Source organism: Microcebus murinus, chromosome 20, assembly GCF_040939455.1.
Source record: "Microcebus murinus isolate Inina chromosome 20, M.murinus_Inina_mat1.0, whole genome shotgun sequence".
Classification (NCBI taxonomy): Eukaryota; Metazoa; Chordata; class Mammalia; order Primates; family Cheirogaleidae; genus Microcebus; species Microcebus murinus.
The window spans coordinates 18,812,961-18,831,429 of record NC_134123.1 but is presented as its reverse complement, the minus strand read 5'-3'; the positions used below and the strand labels follow the sequence as shown (position 1 = coordinate 18,831,429).

Sequence of the window (18,469 nt, the reverse complement as noted above, 5' to 3'; positions counted from 1 at the left end):
TCCTCTCACAACCATTTGTACATTTGAGGTCCCAGTTTCTCACGTCCCCCCACTCCTCAGTCCCCTCATTGTCTGCTGCCTGCACCTGCCCGTGTCTTACCTTGATCACAGTCTAAACCCAACTGTGAACTTGCCTTTGGGAGCTCCATGGATTTGGGCTGAGACTAGGATGAAGCAAGACAAGTTCTTAGGGTGCAGATTTAAGGAGGCACTTACTCCTGGGCTCATGCATGTGCAGGGACGGGACCTGAAGATTGGCACCTCCTTAAATTTTCTTTCCAGGGTCCCATAAATACTGTGGGTCCAACACATGTCACCTCCTCCCCAGGGTTCCCAGTCTATGTGGAGGCCCCACTCTTTACCCAGGGACATCCCCTGGCCTCCTCTCTCTCTCACAGACAGCCAAATGCTGTCTTTTGGGCTCCACCTCGTAAATCTCTCTCATGCAGCCCTCTCCCCCCCATGTCCCCTCCTGCTGGACACTGGCCACCACTTTCTGCTGCCACTCCTGCCTGCCCATCCATACTCCACAGGGATCTTCTCCATTTGCATGCCTGGCCCTGCCCCTCCTCTATGACAAACCATGAGTCCCCATTAGCCTGGGGACAGAGTCCCAGACCCTCCGCTAGGGCTCTAGCCCCACTGATCCTTTTGAGCCCCGCAACCTAAACAGGCTCCCCCTCACCTCTGAACCTGCACACCTGCCCTTCCCTCTGCCTCACACAGGCTGTTCTCCTCTCTCTGCTTTGGAATACTAGCTGGAATTTCATTTTTTCACCAAACGAGATAGGCTACCCCTGTCCTCTGCTCCCATATCCCCTGCCCTGTCCTTTTATAACTCTTACCTGCTCAGTACCCACATTCCTCCCAACATACTATGCTTGACTCAGCACTGTTGCTCCCCGAAGCCTAGAACAGTCCTCCACACAGCACAGACACTCGATCGGTATTTGTTGCATGGATACATGAATTTATTAATTAAACATGGATGGATTGTTATGTAGATGGCTTTGGTGGCTGGGTAGGGACAAGGGGAGATACTACATAAGCTGTAGCCAGGGCCTGCCCGTGGCAGCAGGTGGCTGGAGGGAGAAGGCCATGCCACCTCCAGCAGGCTGGGTGCTGATTTTAATGGCCTGGCAGTGAGGTGTGCGCATGGCAGAGGCTGCAGAAGAGGTAATGCCGAGAGGGCAGCTCTGCCCACCTCTAATTATTGCTTGAGTCTTTCTGGCAGTGCCAGCTGCCTGCCCCAGGGAGCTCGGTCTCATCCATCACAGTGTGAGCTCAGGGTGGGGCTGCTGCTACTGCCAGTGGGGAAGACAAGAGGAGGTTCCCAGGGGCCTTTGGGTCTTGGAGAGCACAGGCAGCCCCAGGCTTGGACCCTGCTCAGCTCCTGTCCTTCCTGTCCCCTGGGCAGCTGAAGGGTGCCCCAGACTCTAGGGTCCCCTCAGGAAGCCTCCAGGGTAGCCAAGGAGCAGGCTGGCTGAAGAGGGGCCCACAGCACCCCCCAGGCAGGGAGCCTCAGATGGTTTGGTGTCTGCTGACGTGGAAGCCCTTGGGAAGATGGTGCCCTAGTGACCAGCTGGGCAGGTGGGCAGCTCAGGCCCGGAAGGAGGCCTTGACCACGCGGCCCTTCAGTGGCTGTGGCGGCCGGAAGTTGTTCACCATGTGGATCCTCTCATCGTCCTCCGAGGTGATAAGCAGGCTCCGGAACTTCTCCATCTTGAGAAAGCAGAATGGGTATTCAGGGCAGGATGGGAGTGCCGTGGTCCTCTATGCCCCCAGACGCATCATCTGGCATAGCTTACCCCGCCAGCTGTACTCCTTTCTCCTCCTGCCCCTAGGGCTTCTCCCTAATCTCCCCTACTCATTTACCTCTTAGGGACCCCAAACCTTGGTTACTTACTCACTAAGGGCCTCTGAGCCTGGACCCTGCTCCACCCACTTCTAGTTCCAAGCCTACCTAGGTAAGACGTAGCAAAAGTAGCATTCAGATTCCAACAGAGTAGGGGTCGTCCCAAGATCCAGGGATCTCCTCTTCCAGCCTGTGTCTGGGTCCTGATGATTAACAGTCAAGCTAACTCTCAACCAAGAATCTAAAAGTTTATTAGCGGCCAGGTGCGGTGGCTCACGCCTGTAATCCTAGCACTCTGGGAGGCCGAGGCAGGCGGATTGCTCGAGGTCAGGAGTTCGAGACCAGCCTGAGCAAGAGCAAGACCCCCGTCTCTACTATAAATAGAAAGAAATTAATTGGCCAACTAATATATACAGAAAAAATTAGCCGGGCATGGTGGCACATGCCTGTAGTCCCAGCTACTTGGGAGGCTGAGGCAGCAGGATTGCTAGAGCCTAGGAGTTTGAAGTTGCTGTGAGCTAGGCTGACGCCACAGTACTCACTCTAGCCTGGGCAACAAAGTGAGACTCTGTCTCAAAAATAAATAAATAAATAAATAAATAAATAAAAGTTTATTAGCAAAAGATAGGAGGGAGCCTTGATGGTGGACCACAGGCTGTGGGTTGCTGACTGGGAGAGTCACCCTGCCTGGGGTGGGCCCTGAGTGCCACACGCCTCCATCCAGTGCTCTGGGAGGACTCACCTGCCTCTCAGAGACGCGGATGGGCTCCCGGAGCACGATCCAGGTGACACTCTCACTGAGGGGGGGAGTCGTCAGGGAGCCCGGGTAGGTCCAGTAGTGCCGGCTGGCAGGCAGGAGGCACTTGGGGTTGAAGCAGCTGAACTGGGCCTTGGTGCCCTGGAGCAGGGTAGTGGAGCCCAGGAATCAGCATCCCTCCCACCCGGACCAGACCTGCAGCTTCCCCAACCATTTCTATCTGCAGGATTTAGGTTTCTCCGTGGTCCATTGATGCAAATCGTGGGCAAATGTCTGTGATCCAAGATGCCGTCTCCCAGCCTAGCCCGGCCCTCTCCATCCGTTTGCTCGGATGTAAAAACTGTGGTTCCCGGAGCTCTTTAGCCACCACATGCCCTCCCTTGCCTTTGGCTGCCCTCAGTGGTGCTGCTTGTCAGACCACTATTCATGTGACAAGCATCTTCTCAACCCTATACCCACCCGGGTCGCATGATCCTGATGAAGAGTCAAGCGCAGGGCCCTATGGGTGCTGGCCACCACCACCCGCCTCGGCTTAGCGAGGGTTTGCTGCCAGAATGAGGGAGAGAATGGGCCCGTTCACTGATCCAGCCTCTTCCTCCCACCCCACTAGGCTGCTCTGGCCTGGAGCAACGGACCCCGGGACTCACCTTAAACCGAACCATGTAGAGCGCGTCCGTCAGACGGTTCATGCTGGGGTGCTCGTCCCCTGTCTGTCAGGGAGAGGGGGGTGTGAGCCCAGAACCCGCTGTGTTCCAGAACCAGGGGCAGACCAGACCTCCCACGCCCCTCCCGGCCCCAGGGGAACCACCACTCACCTCCAAAAAGATGCCAACCACAGCCAGGCCATCAGGCGCTGAGGCCGCCTCCCCGAAGGTGCTGTACTTCTTGGCATTCCAGTGAACCAGGTGCAGCTGCAGGGACAACAGCAGGCCGGTGCTTAGCGCCTCCAAAGGGCCATGGACCTCTGATCCAGGCTTCCCTCATTCCCACCAGACCTCTGAGCTCTTTGCAGGAGGGGGAGACTGTGAAACCTCCCAGGTTTGGTGTGCTAGGGGGCCCAGGAAAGCCCCAGAAGGCCACAGTAGCACCTGCCCCATTCTGGGCCCAACCTTCTCCTGAGCCTCAGGGGACTCAAAGAAGAATCTAGCACAGGCCCTGCCTTCCAGTGAACTAGCTGTGCGGTAGAGAATGGCCATCCAGTGTGACACCCCCCTAAGGAGGCGGTGCCTACAGTTAAGGCGGGAATAAGTAGGGGGTTATCAGATGGCCGCTTTGGGGAAAGGCATTCCAGGCAGAGAAAACAGCATAGGCCAAGGCTTGGAGGTACGGACAGGGGATTCATCCCATGCAGTTCAGTGTGGGAAGAGGTTGGGTAGACGATGACGCCAGGCAAGGGTAGTTCATGCAGGGCCTTGAATGCCAAAGTCAACCTTGAATGGTTGTCAGCAAGGGTGTGGTGGGACTGGATTGGCCCTTTGAAAACTTCTGGATGCACAGACCGGGACAGCAGTGGGCAGGGTTCAAGTGGAAGCCCCTGTGCTGGGGGTGGGTGGAAGGGGTCTCTCCCAGAGGCCCTGGGTGCTCCTCCTCACCTTCTCCAGAGCCACACCTGGGCACCCCAGCCCGTGACTACCCAGCCGCACACTCCTTCCCCAAGTGGCATCGGATCCAGGTGGAGGAGGGCCCTTACCTCACTGGGGAAGGACTTGCCGTCCACCGTGTGCTCGGAGCCTGCGTCGTGCTTCTTGCCCCAGTGGAAGTGGAACTGCTTGAGGCGGTAGGGCCCTTCCAGGGGGCCCCCAGTCACCACTGTGGGTAGAAGTGGGACGTGTGGCAATCGGTAGGAGAGGGGTCACACAGCCCAGTGGGTGGCAGTGCCAGGACCAGGGCAGCAGTCCAGGAAGGGGATACATTTTTGATTTGGAAAATTCACTGGGCTGACTGAGCTTGGATTGGTCCCCACCAGCCCCCCTGGCCCTTGAGCTGGGCCAGGGCAGCCTGCAGGTGGCAGAGAGATCTGGGACTGACAGCGTACAGCTCTCCATCTGGGCGTCTTCCTCACTCCTGCCTGACCTCCCATGAGGCTGGAACCCTACCTCCCTGGCCCCTGTTACTGCCAACAATTAGGCTTCCCATATCTGGAACCCTGCCTGACCTGAGCTGGGTCAGAAGGATTATTTTGTTTAGTCCTCATAATAGCCCATGAGGGGCAGAACCTATTACTATCTATATTTTATAAAAGAGGAAGCTGAGGTACAGAGAGGGCAAGGCATTTGCCCAAGGTCACACAGGAAGGCACTGAGCTAGGGTATAAACCCATATCTCCTATTTCTGGAGCCCAAGCCCCTAATCACCAGGCCTCCCTAGAAACTTAAACCTCCTCTAAACTTGATGTTTCCCCAGAGGAGGAGGCCAGCTCCTGAGGATCCCCACCTTCCCTGCCAGGCCCAGAGACCTCCAGTGCCATCTCCCCCACAAATAGCCTCTTTGGAGGGCCCCATTTGTGCTGGTTTTGTGACTTTCTCACCTTGATACCCAGTGAGCTGGGGCCACGCACAAGGCCTCCCGAGACTGATAGAATTTCCAGCTGAAAGGGATCTGGCAGTGAAGGGAGTCCCACACAGGCCTGAATGTGAGCCCCTGGATCAGGTGACGGCCCCAGGCTCAGAGTTCCACTAGGCCCCTCCATGACGGGTGACCAGGCCAGGGCCTTGCCCCTGCGGCCCTTTGAGGAGGAGGAGGACAGGATAGTTCAGAAGCCCCTCCTTGCTGTCCTGCCTTATCTGAGAAGCAGGGCCTGTCTCCCGGGCAATGCTAGGGGGCCAAAAAAGGGAATCCGGGGGTGGTGGCTGTGGGCAGGGCCCCAGTTGGGCTGTCCCATCCCCTGGAGGCAGGAGTGGATGAGATAAGTCTGTGTGGGGTCCACCCTCTGAGTATGCCCCACCAGGGACCACACAGTGTGGTCTCCCGAGGGTACTCCCTCCCTAACTCTTTGAGCCCGCCTCCCTCAGCCTCTTCCCTCCATTCGGACCACAGGGTGTGCTGCCATCCACTGTGTGCTCGCCGTGTGTTTGGGACTCTGCTGGCATCAACCCATCTGACCTCCAGAGCAACCCATGGTGGGTGAGTGGCAGAGCCCCAACCATCTCACTCCTCTTTCCACTGGCTCCCTGCACCCTCAGGCCTGGGAATCCTGGCAGGGGACAGGGGAGGGAGTGCCAGCCAGGCCTGAACGTGAGACCCCAGCCCAGTGATCCAAAGGCATGACCCCTTGGGCCTTCTCCCACCCCAGTGGCCTTCACTGAGCTACTAATATCTGAGTTGAGCCCTCATTGCCCTCTGTAGGCTATTAGAAAGGACATATATAAACAGCTTCTTTATAAACAGTCATCAAGGGTCGTCTAGAGCCCCATATCCCCTGCGCATAGCTCTGGGTGACTTTCTTAGACTTCGGTATCAGGAAATACTTTTTTTCTCTCCTGAGGATCTATTAGACTCCCTCCCTTCTGCAGGAAGAACTATAACTGATCCTCTTTCTCTTTTTTCCTAGCCTACCAGGGAACTCAGGACTAAGCAACTAGGATCACTCTCCTGGTGAAAGGTCTGGCTTCCTTCATCTGTACCTTTTGATTTTCTATTTGAAATTAAGTTCCCTTGAGTGCTTTCATTATATTTGCGGGGAAGGGAGAGAGAAGGGCAAAGAACCAGTCACTTTCTTATACGAGAAACTAGTAGGTTCCCTCCTCACCCCACTCTACCACTACCCTCCCCCTTCCTCCCCTATGCAGGCCTGGTCATAAGGACAAAAATCACTTCCCTGAACAGCACTCCTGAGGCCTCTGCCTAGGCATTTATTGTGAAAGAACCTGGACTCTAATCCCAGGGCAAAGAGGTCTTAGAAGGAGCTTTCACGAGTTCCTAGTGGCTTCTTTCTGGCACAAGATGGTTGGACCTTGGGGTGAAGGGTAAATTGGAGAGAGAGACCTTTGGAGCTGGATCAGGCTTGTTCCGGCAATCTCCAGCTCACAAGACTCTACTGGCCCATCTGAGAGGTGAGTTCTTAAGAGGAATAAATGAGCTACCTGAGACTTTAGCAAGGGGGCTGGCACAAAGAAATTTTAGCTCCCTTCTCTCTCTCTGCTGGGCGTGGCCAGGTCACACAGGGAGGAGGGTTTGGCTTTAGGCCACAAAACAGGTCAGTGATGGGGCAGGGAGTGAAAACAAACCTGATCTGAAACACTAAATGGAAGGGAAGGAAGGGAATTGGCATTTCTTGAACATCTGCTGTATGCCAGAACTCCATACGTCACTTCTTTTTTTCATATTTCCTCTCTGTGACTCTAGAGAGTAGGTCTTATTGCTCCCATTTTTTGCATAAGGAGACTGAGGCTCAGCCCAAGGCTTTAGAGCTGGTGAGAGGTGGAGCCTTCCTTACCGCCCACAGCATGCTGCCCCTCGTGAACCTGCCTGACACAGGGTTAGGATCCCAGGGGGCTCAGGCACCGGGCTTTGGCAGGGGCCACTTACCGGTTCGGTCATCGCAGTCATTGAAGTCTACCTGGACAGAGTGGCCATTGTTGGTGATGCTGAGGGACATGCAGGCCTCGTAGGAAATCTCCAGTGGCTGCAGGCTGGGCGAGTACACAGCCTGGCTGGATATGATATTGATAGGTGATTGGCGGTCTCCCTGGGCAATGGGATACAGCTTGTGCCAATTCGAGGGGCCTGCAGGTGGGGAGGGGGGCAAGGACTCAGGCCAGCCAGGATCTCTGGGCTGCAGGCTGAGGACACCCAGGGGAGATGGTCTCCTTGGCATCCTTTCAGAGCTAAGCCCCTGCTTTGGAGCTGCACAGCCTGGAGTTCCAATCCCTGCTCTGACACTTCCCCTCTCAGCCTCCATTTTCTTGTCTGTGAAATGGCCTCACTAAAACTCATTTCCCAGTGCTGATGGGAGGCTCAGAGAGGTCATGCGTGGAAGGGAACATAATGGGCTCAGGGGCAGTTCTGAGCAGTGAGTCCCCCTAAACCCCCAACTCTCAACACTAGCTCAGGGAGGCTGCTAGGTGTTTGAAGTCTCTGACCTGACTCCATCGAGCATCTCGCCTCTTCTTGCACTTTAGGCCATTTAGTATTAGTGTTTGTGACAATAATAGCAGAAACTCACACCAGCCTAGCTTTAGCTCTGTGACACATACTTGCCCCTCACAACTACCTTGTAAAGTAGAATCCAGCATGATCCCCATTTCACAGATGAGGGAACCAAGGGCCACGTACTCATGTGGGCACACACACTCGCTAGTGTAAATACACAGCATGTGCATGTAGTGCCCCAGCTGCCCTCCCCACGCATGTGCCTACAGGCCTGTAGAGATCCTCATATGTGCACACACACGTGCACAATGACCTGGGCTTACTAGTTCCAGAGCAGCCAGGCCCAGAACACGCATGTGTACAAACACAGGCACAGTGCTACAGACTACATCTAGCATACACATATGTACCCTCACACGCAAACACCCCCTATTGGAAACCCAAGTTTGCACGAAGGGACCACGGCAAAACCCATGCCCATGCACACACACACACACACACACACACACACCTGCATGCACACCCACGGGCACCCACCACCTGCCTCCCAGAGGCTCCATCTGCAGCCGAGAGGCTCAGCATCTCCCCGGGGAACATCCTGAGATGCAGCCTATTTTTAGAGCTACTGCCGGCTGGTGCTTCTCCCCCTTTTTGGCTTCTTAAGTTTTCCTGAGAAAACAGCAGCAGGTGCCGACAGAGCTGTGTCCCCAATGGATGACTCAGAATTGTGGCCCGGCCCCGCTGGGTTATTTTTGAAGCCCTGCGAGCACTGCCGCGTGTCGGCACCTCTGTCCTCTGTCCTTCCCTGCCTCGTTGCCTCTGGACTGGAAGCCCCGGTCCCGCTGGGTGAGGGGCAGGGCAGGCCCCACGGGACACTGGATGCTCAGGGCTGGTGGGCAGGACTAGCGAGAAAGGCTGGCGTCAGAGGACTCTGACTCTGGGGGAAGCACCCAAGAGTGGGCACCGAGGGGAAGACAATCTCCCACGGGTTCTCCCAACCTGCCCCTTCTCTGCCTCTTTCTCCATTTCTGCTGGGCTCTGTTGCCTTTTTCTGAATGTTTCCAGCTCTTGCATGCGCAGATCTGGGGTTTCCCTTCCAAAATATGCTCCTGTGTCCTTGGGGTCCCAGAGGAGTCCAGAGACTCCACACACCTCCCTCTGGTCCATTGCAACTTTCTATCTCCCCAGACCAGTCCAGGACCGCCCCAGCCTCACAAAGAGACTATCTCTCACCAGAGAAGTGGGGCTGGGGGGTTTTCTTCCCACCAGCACTTCCTCTCCTCCCCACCCCCACCTGCCTGCGCTGTTTCCCTCCTGCCAGCCGGGATCCATGGTCTTCATAGTTCATCTCGGGGGACTAAGGAAGCTCTCACCCCACACCCCCACCCCTGCTTGGTAAGAAATGGCCCAAAAGGGAGCTGACCTGCCCCAGACCCACACTCAAGCCGCCTGGCTCTCTCTCACCTTCTGCCTCTTCCCCCTTCCTCTGCATCCTACGGAAACTGAGGCAGGATGTAGGAGCAATCTTCCTGGTCAGAACAGGAGGACAGTGTGGGCCAGGAGCTCCCACTCCTCACACCCAGACGTGCTCAAACACCCTGCTCAGTGTAGACAACCGGATACACGCGTGCGCCCCCCGGTACCCCACTCCCTCACGTACCGGCCAACAAGGCAGCTCGAACACTTCAGCGGGGAAACTCTCTCCCGGGGACACTGCGCCCTTGCCCACGCGGAGCCCAGCTCCCCCAGGTCCCCGCACACACGCCGTGCGCGCTCCCCGCACAGACACCCGCGCACAGCGCTCCAGCGCGACCAACCCCCCGCTGCCCTGGGCCACCTCCACGCGCCGCGCACGCCCGGGCAGAGTGCCTGAGTGTCGGGGCCTGGGGCCCAGCGGGCAGGGCAGTCCGGGGCTGCGCGGAGGAGGCGGCAGGACGCGCTCAGCTGCCCGGTCGCTCGCAGGCGGCGGGGATAGCCGGGGCGCTGGGTGGACTTTGCGCCCGGCGCGGGGGCACAAGGGCTTGGGTCGGGTTTTGGGGGCTGCACGGGAGAGGAGTCTTGGTCCAGCCTGGCGGGTGGGGGCTTGCGGGTGGGGGAAACCGGCTGGCGGGAGAGTCAGGGCGAGTCCAGTTGGGTCCGGGGTCTGCGCCTACCGTCGTCCTGGCCATAGCCCCAGCCGTGGTGGCCGGTCATGCCGCTGCCGTCCCGCAGCCGTGCACCTGCCCGCTAGGCTCGGTCTGCTTGTTCCGGCTGTGGCACCGGCCCCGCTTGCTGCCGCGGAGCAGCCTCTTAAAGCAGCGGCAGGCGGGAGGAGCAGTTCCTGGGGAACCCGCCCCCCACCCCCTAGCAGGGCCAGAGAGGCCGGCCCTGTCCCGCCCTCGCCCGCCCGCAGGCCCGTTGCGCCCCCAGTAGAGATGGGGGGCAGGAGGAGGTAGACCTCTGCCCCCACCTCCCACCCCCCACCTCCACCCTGGCCAGAGGAGTCTCCCTCCTTTCCCCCCAGCACGTGTACGGACTTAGACAGGAGAGGCCGCCCATGCTGAGGGCTGCACTGTTTCCCCACCTTGCTTCCCCTCCCCAGGCTTGTCCCTGACCTGTAAGTGCCATCACCGGGGATCTGGGCTCTGGGCTCTCAGTTGGGTTGGAAAGTCTCCTTGAAACTGCAAACAGCACTGACTATCAAGTGTCCAGAACTGGAGCTTCCTCCTTTTGCCAGATGCTGTCACAGGTGCTGGGGCGAGCTTTGGATCCTTCCTGTGCTCTAACCCTCTCGGCTACCCTACCACGTTGAGTGCTTCCAGCAGCCCTATTGATAGAGTAGGGCAATGCAGCCCAGAGAGGTGAAGTGACTTCCCCAAGGTCATCTAGCCAGTTTGTCTCACTCCAGACACCATGGTCTTGACCATTTTTCCTTGGTGCTGGGGACAAGGGACCTGTTGGTGTGGGGATTTGGGAGCTCCAAGGTAGATGGGAGGATAGCGCTGGCAATCCAAACCCTTGGCCAGAGTCCCAAAGAGGGCATGGGGAGGAGTGCCATTAACCAATGGGCATGGGACAGACAGACCCACAGACACCAGCTGTCTTCCCCATGAACCAAGTCTGAGGCCCTGCCTCCCACCCTCCCTCTTATTTTCTCTGCTGCTTCCTCCTTCACTGACTCTTTGCCCATCCTTCCACAGCGTGTTGTTTGTCCCTCCTCTCCCTGCCTCCCCGTGACCTTCAGTCCACCTGCTGGGAGCTCAGGCCTCCACCCTGTGCTCAACCTCATCGCCTGCCGTGGCCCAGCATTTTCCCACCCCCAAGCCCTGGTCCTTGCTGTGCCCTCCACCTGGTCTTCCACCCACAGTGGCTCCAGCCGGCCCAATCTGATTCATCTTAGGATGTGGCCTTGTGCCAAGGATAGGGCTTGTCTCTGGCTAGGCCTCAGCAGGCAGTTTTGGAAAGACAAACAGATGGGTGGATGGAAAGACAGACAAATGATCCCACCCAGGGCCCTGTACCCAACAGGAATTAAGAATCATTTGTAGAATGTCTTCTTGTTCGGTGCATTGACTGCCGCACTAGAAAAAAAAAATTTTTATTTCCATGGGGCCACGGTGTTTTACTATGAACATAGGATGAAAACTTAGAAAACAAAATGATCCTTCCTAATTTAATGAAAAATTTATTGTTTTTTATTGTTTTCTGTGTGTGAGTTATATACAACTTGAAAAATAGTTCAGGTGGCTCCCAAGGTGAAAAGATGTGTGAGTTACATATGCTTCATGATCCCCAGGCTCAAAACTGGCGTGAGTTAAATACAACTCACATGGCAGTTAATATGTTAGACCATGACCAGAGGGCACTATTTCAGGCCTCACTAGTGGCTGACCTTGTGAAGGAATCTGTCATCCCATCTACTGCCTGGCTCTCCTACCTCTCTGTGTCTGTCTCAGTTTCCCTCTCCCTTTCCCTCTGGGCCTTGCTTTTCTCATCTGTAAAATGGGGTAAACCCCCCTCCCCAGGGTTGCTGTGTGGAGGAATATGGATGCAAAACTATATGAAGAATTCTAATGTTATTTTTTAAGTACTATGAATAAATACAGAAAAGATGTGAGTTGCTGTGAGGAGGAGGTGGATCAATGGGGGTCAAGCCATCCTCAGATCCCTAAGGGGGTTACAGCTCTCCCAGGAGAAGGGTAGCTGGCTCTTCTGGGAGAGAGCATGTGACAGAGAAGCCAAGGTCCCAGGTCCCTAAGTCAGAAATGCCATCTACAGATCAAGAAGACGAAGGCATGCCTCTGGGTGAGGCCGGAAGCCTCTGTCTGTCTCCCAGAAGAGCCAGCCACCCTTCTCCTGGGGGACCTGCAACCCCCTTAGGAATCTGAGGATGACTTGACCCCCATCGACCCACTTCCTCCTCACAGCAACTCACATCTTTTCTGTATTTATTTATAGTACTTAAAAAATAACATTAGAATTCTTCATATAGTTTGTATCCAGATTCATCCCTGAACCCCAGATAAAGTTGGAGAGATTAATTGACAACTCGTTGGCTGGGCCAATGTCTGACAGCCCAGTCTTGCAAAGATGCTCCCTCACCCAGGATTGGTAAGGGGCCCTTAATATAAATTTAACCTTAGGATGGGGACAGGAGACTCATGACAGAGATGCAGGGGGTAGCCCCCAAGATCAGCATGTGACAGAGAAGCCAAGGTCCCAGGTCCCTAAGTCAGAAATGCCATCTACAGATCAAGAAGACGAAGGCATGCCTCTGGGTGAGGCCCGTAGCCTCTGTCTGTCTCCCAGAAGAGCCAGCCACCCTTCTCCTGGGGGACCTGCAACCCCCTTAGGGATCTGAGGATGGCTTGACCCCCATCGACCCACCTCCTCCTCACAGCAACTCACATTTTTTCTGTATTTATTTATAGTACTTAAAAAATAACATTAGAATTCTTCATATAGGTTTGCATCTAGATTCATCCACACAGCAACCCTGGGGAGGGGGATTTACCCTATTTTACAGATGAGAAAAGCAAGGCCCAGAGAGGTTGACTGATGGGCTCCAAGCTGCACAGTGAGTGACTGAGTAAGGATGAAAGCCTGGGACTACTGGGTCTATTGTTCAACATAGTCTGCAATTACAGGAAGGGAAGGAAGTGGATTTTTAATTTGATTCTCATTTGCATATGCAAGTCCTCTCTGGAAGGACTTAAAAGAAGCTAGGCAGTGTTTGCCTTCTCTGGAGACAAACAGGAGATGGAGACCAGACAGGAAGGGTGGGTGAGGATGTGGAATAGGAGTGGAAAGGACACTCTTTACTGCTACTCCTTTGTACCTTTTGAAAGAATTGAAGTATGTATATTGCTTTAACAACCAAATAAAAGGTGATCCACTTCTTTCCTTCCATTAAGCTGTCTTCAGGCTATTTTCTCTAGGAACTGGGAGCTCAAGCAAGACGAGGGGCCAGTGGAGTTTGCCCTGCTCAGGTGAAGCCCCAGTTGCCCTAGCAGCCCACTCAGGTCAACTTGGGGGAGCCTGTGCCCCCACTCAGGCGCCTCCAGTCTCAATTACATGCTGTCTTTCAGGCTGAATTGATTTCTCTGCTTGAGAGTATCCTCTTTGGACTCACTGGCGTCACTGGCTCCTGGTTTTCACTACTTCTGGGCCAAGGGAGAATGGGGACTCTGGGGACTCTAAGGAAGAGTGTGGCAAGCTGGGGGAGGAGGGTGTGAGCACCTTGCCAAGCCACACTTGCCGCATTCATCCAACAACCTTGGCCAGCCTTCACTTCCCTTCTTGGTGAGACAGTGTGGTTTGCTCTACAGCAAGGTGATGCAGAGATTGTTCCTGCCCTGCCCACCTCATGGGGACCCCTGTGTGCATGCTTTGAAACCACAGACGTCCAATGATGCACCAACAGGCTGAATCATGCCTCCTTCTCACTATATGTTATGTACAGGGCCAGTTGGCCAGTGTAGAGGCCCTGTTCTTTGTATTTTTTTATTTTTTATTTTATTTTATTATTTTATTTTTTTGGAGACAGAGTCTCGCTTTGTTGCCTAGGCTAGAGTGAGTGCCGTGGAGTCAGCCTAGCTCACAGCAACCTCAAACTCCTGGGCCAGCCTCCCAAGTAGCTGGGACTACAGGCATACACCACCATGCCCGGCTCATTTTTTCTATATATATTAGTTGGTCAATTAATTTCTTTCTATTTATAGTAGAGACGGGGTCTCGCTCTTGCTCAGGCTGGTTTCGAACTCCTGACCTCGAGCAATCCGCCTGCCTGGGCCTCCCAGAGTGCTAGGATTACAGGCGTGAGCCACCGCGCCCGGCCTGTTCTTTGTATTTTTAAAAAGATTTCCATTCCAAGTCTGTGCGTGCATGTGTATATGCAGTGGGATGGAATGAATCTGGGCTGTGGATCCAGAAAGACCTGGGCTTGGCTCCCAGCATCACTGATTGTGTGACCTCAGTCACACAAGTTGCTTCACCTCTCTGAGTCTGAGTTGGCTTTTTTCCATCTATAAGATGGGAATTGACAGTGTAGCAGGCTAGTAGGATGGTCAGATGAGGGGATGTCTATAAGATTCCTGGTTCCAAGGATACCTGCCTCAGACCCCAGGACCTCTGCTTTTTCCCCTTGTTCTTAGCTTCTTGGGTACATTTAAAACTTCAACCATTCCTTTTCCTATTATTGTAGTGACACCTATTCATTGCAGAAGATTTGGAAGAATCAAAAAAGCATATAGAAGAAAATTAAAATTACTGGCCATGTCACTACTGAAGGATCAGATCACCACTGTTAACATTTGAGTGACTGTCCTGCCAGGCTTATCTGATACAAGTTGAGAATCCCATATCTGAAATTTTTGGGACCAGAAGTGTTTTGGATGTTAGATTTTTTTTCAGATTTTGGAATATTTGCTTATACATAATGAGATATCTTGGGGCTGGGACCCAAATCTAAACATGAAATTCATTGATGTTTCATATACACCTTATACATGTAGCCTGAAGGTAATTTTATATATTTTAAATACTTTTGTGCATGAAACAAAGTTTGTGTACCTTGAACAATCAGAAAGCAAATGTGTCACTGTCTCAGCTGTCTGTGTGGTGTCATGTCAGTGCCCAGAAAGTTTCAGATTTTGGAGCATTTTGGATTTTGGATTTTTGGATTGAGGATACTCAACCTGTATGAGTAGTACTTTAAAAATTATCAGGATCATAGTATAGTTTTGTGACCAGTTTTTTCTTCTAATGCCTTGTGGTAAACATTTCCTTGGAGAATTTGACACTTAATATTCATACACTGCTCTGGTGTATGTGTTATTTTCACTATTGTAAATAGCACTACAGTGAACGTCCTTATTTATACATCATTATGTGTGTCTGATCATTTCCCTGGAGTAAATTGCTAGAAGTAGAGTTACCAAATCTGATGATATGTACATCACCACTGACATATTTTAAAATGTAGAAAGTATGGTGGAAATAGTTTCAGAAATGTATTCTTTTATTGAATAAACTTTATTGAAGACTTATTAGATGTCAAGTGCTGGGCCAGGCATGGGTGATTCAACTGTGAGCATTATAGACCCACGGCTGCCTCAGGGAGTTTGTGGGGTTGGGGAGAGAGGCAAGAGATTAGCTAATGAACAAAGAGTCAGGATGGATGGGGTGGACAAGGTCAAACAGGGAAGGCTAGAGGCCAAGGCCTGGGAGGGTGTCCTGGGTTGTGACTCATTCTTCTTGGCTGGTCTCCCACAGATTATAATCTCTGTTGGGGTAGAGCTAGCCCCAACTTCCTGGGAGCCCCAAAATCCAGTCTGCTCTGGCTGAGACCAACCAGGATGGATAAAATAACAGACCTTAGCTGGGGTCTGGCCAGATCTGTTTGGGTATTTGTTTCTAATCCCTGTACCACCTCTTAATTTTGGGTACTTCACTCTCCTCTCCAAGCCTCTGCTCTCTGTAAAATAGGGTTAGCAGCAGTATCTATTGCATTGGGTGGTTGTGAGCACAAGAGGTGATGCACATCAAGGGCCTGCCTGGCATATAATAAGTGCTCAGTAAACCAGGGTAGGATGTGGTTAGGGGGCCCAGTTTTCCCACTTATTCGGTGGGAGGTTGACCTAGGTCAGTGGTTCTCAAACCTGAGCATGCATCAGAATCACCTGGAGGGCTTGTTAAAACAGTTTCCTGGACCTCACTCCAGAGTTTCCAATTCAGTAAGTCTGGGATAGGTTCCAATAATTTGCATTTCTAATAAGGTTTCAAGTGATGGTGATATTGTTAGTCCAGGACCACATTTTGAAAACCAATGGCCTAAATCAATTAGGCCGTGGCTTCCTAGTCTGATACATTTGGTCTTTGCGTCTTCCACAACAGGAAAAACTCATCAGAGGCCCTGAGTTCCTTGATGGCAGGGCTTGTGTGTGATCAGCTTGCACTGCTCCAGCACAGGAACCTTAACATGCCTTTATGGGTTGAAATATATCCCGCCTAGAAGTTATTGAAGTCCTAACCCCCTAGTCCCTGTGAATGTGATCATATTTGAAAGTAGGGCTTTTTCAGGTATAATCAAGTCAAGATGAGATCATTAGGGTGAGCTTTGATCCAACGAGGCTCATGTTCTTGAGAGAAGAGACACAGACAGAGACATAAATGGAGAATGCCATGTGACAATGGAGGCAGAGATCAAAGTGCTATAGCTGATTGCCTTCTACAAGCTAGGAAGAAGTAAGGGAGGATTCTCCCCTACTGGTTTCAGGAGCACAGTCTTTTTTTTTTTTTTTTTTTTTTTGAGACAGAGTCTCGCTTTGTTGCCTAGGCTAGAGTGAGTGCCATGGCGTCAGCCTAGCTCACAGCAACCTCAAACTCCTGGGCTCAAGCAATCCTTCTGCCTCAGCCTCCCAAGTAGCTGGGACTACAGGCATGCGCCACCATGCCCGGCTAATTTTATATATATATATATATATATATATATATATATATATATATATATATATATATATTAGTTAGCCAATTAATTTCTTTCTATTTATAGTAGAGACGGGGTCTCGCTCTTGCTCAGGCTGGTTTCGAACTCCTGACCTCGAGCAATCCGGCCCGCCTCGGCCTCCCAGAGAACTAGGATTACAGGCGTGAGCCACCACGCCCGGCAGGAGCACAGTCTTTGATTTCAGACTTCCAGCTTCCAGAATTGTAAGACAATAAATTTCTCTTGTTTTAAGCCACTCAGTCTGTAGTTTTTTATTATGGCAGTCCTAGGAAACTAATATACTGAACTATCTTTTATTTTATTTTATTTTTATTTTTTACTGAGCTATCTTTTTACAGACACCACCAACATAAACCTTTTCAAAATCATACAGGCAGTAAATGACTCCCCCCACCGCCCCTCACCAAATTTTGGAATGTTTCCTTTCACGCAGTCCATGACTGCTGTGAACATGATAGGCTAAGCAGCAAACTCTCATCTGCTGCCTTTTGACCTTCCTATATTCCCTGGGCGTATTTTATTATCCCTTATATTTCACCTGTCCAACTGGAGAATGAAATGTGACAGCATAAGCACATGATGAGGTGGGAAAGCATCATGCTTCTATTTCCCATTAGTTATGTTCCATGGGAGCTGGGAAGGTATGGGAGGGTGTGCCCCCACCCTGGTCCTGGAGACAGCGCCCAGGGAATGAATTGCAGTCATCATTACTGCATCATTACCATCAAACTGTGCCCCCTCCCTTGTCCCCATGCTATGGGATTGGAGGTGGTGATCTGTGCTCATTTTCGCCTTATTTCAATCATTAACCTGAAGGTGCCTGTAGGGTCTGGGTGATTCAGGGGAAGGAATCCTCACCTCCCTCCCAGCTGGTCACCTGGTCCCCATCCCCCCCATCCCTCTTCCTCATGGGGTAACTTCTTTCCTTGGCATGCATCCCCACAGGTCAGGGGCTCTTTTCAGGCAGTGGAGGACTTTACATTCTTCCTTGCTTCTATGCTCACAGTCCTCACAACCCCACCCCTGCTCTTCAGTCTCCCCTGACCACTTCCTATCGTTCACCTGACCGAACCATCTAGCACCTGTGGCCTGCCATGACTTCCCTGCCTCCTAGATATGGCACCTGCTATTTGTCCTGCTTAAAACTCCCTTCCATCCCCACACACGAAACATTCCTGGAGAAGGGGAGTGGGTAAGGTTCTTCCGTGCCCTCCTCAGCACCCTGCTTCCCTCTATCTCGAGGAAGGTCACACTGTCTGGAGAGTGCTTGTTTACTGTTCCCCTCTCCTCACAAGACTGTGATGTCTTCAGGAACGGAGCTGGGGAGCAGCTAGCATTGCGGCCCAAAATAGGCCCTCAGTGTGGGCTTTTCATGAAAGGATGGAAGAAAGGGTCAAAAATAATGAGCATCCTAATGAGTTATTATTTATACAAGATTTTGTGTGAGTCTGGCCCCGTGTAGTCAAGATCTCATTTAAGGCTAAAAGACACCTATGACTGAGACCCATTTATCCCCATTGCACAGGTGAGCAAGTGAAGATTTGAGAGGTCAAGGGCACATCTCACAACAAGTGGTTAAAATCCAAGTCTGCCTGATTCCCAAGCTCGAGTCCCCCACAGTTACTGCACGGACTGAGGGACAACCTCGTAGGGTAGCAGGGATGGGGAATCAGGGCAGACAGGTTGGCGGGCTCTAGCCCAGCACCCCGCGGCGCCGCGCACGCCCGGGCCCGCCACTGACGCGTGCGCAGTGCAGCGGCGGCGCCCCCTGCGGGCGGCG

The 18,469-nt window shown here is 52.9% G+C and overlaps 1 protein-coding gene across 2 annotated transcripts; it reads right to left on the bottom strand.

Annotated features, from left to right (window-relative positions):
- Nucleotides 1-857: 857 nt before the first annotated feature.
- On the bottom strand, nucleotides 858-9,969 carry CA7 (carbonic anhydrase 7). Of its 2 annotated transcripts, none has more exons than XM_012742473.2 (7): nucleotides 9,857-9,969; nucleotides 7,140-7,337; nucleotides 4,303-4,421; nucleotides 3,428-3,523; nucleotides 3,260-3,322; nucleotides 2,598-2,753; nucleotides 858-1,722 (listed from the first exon to the last, which is right to left on the bottom strand). In XM_012742473.2, the coding sequence occupies exons 1-7, from the start codon at nucleotides 9,894-9,896 to the stop codon at nucleotides 1,600-1,602; spliced, it is 795 nt and encodes a 264-aa protein (XP_012597927.1). In that variant the 5' UTR covers nucleotides 9,897-9,969; the 3' UTR covers nucleotides 858-1,599. The 2 variants fall into 2 exon arrangements, with proteins under 2 accessions (XP_012597927.1, XP_012597930.1); XM_012742476.3 differs by lacking the exon at nucleotides 9,857-9,969 and adding an exon at nucleotides 9,364-9,657 and having other exon boundaries at nucleotides 859-1,722.
- Nucleotides 9,970-18,469: the final 8,500 nt, after the last annotated feature.

Bases quoted from the DNA above. Each gene is read 5' to 3' on its own strand.
- CA7 (XM_012742473.2), bottom strand. From the start codon at position 9,896: ATGACCGGCCACCACGGCTGGGGCTATGGCCAGGACGACG. The intron at 4,422-7,139 runs GTAAGTGGCCCC...TTCTACCCACAG, and splicing joins TGACTGCGATGACCGAACCG to TGGTGACTGGGGGCCCCCTG. The intron at 1,723-2,597 runs GTGAGTCCTCCC...TGCTTTCTCAAG, and splicing joins TCCGCGTCTCTGAGAGGCAG to ATGGAGAAGTTCCGGAGCCT.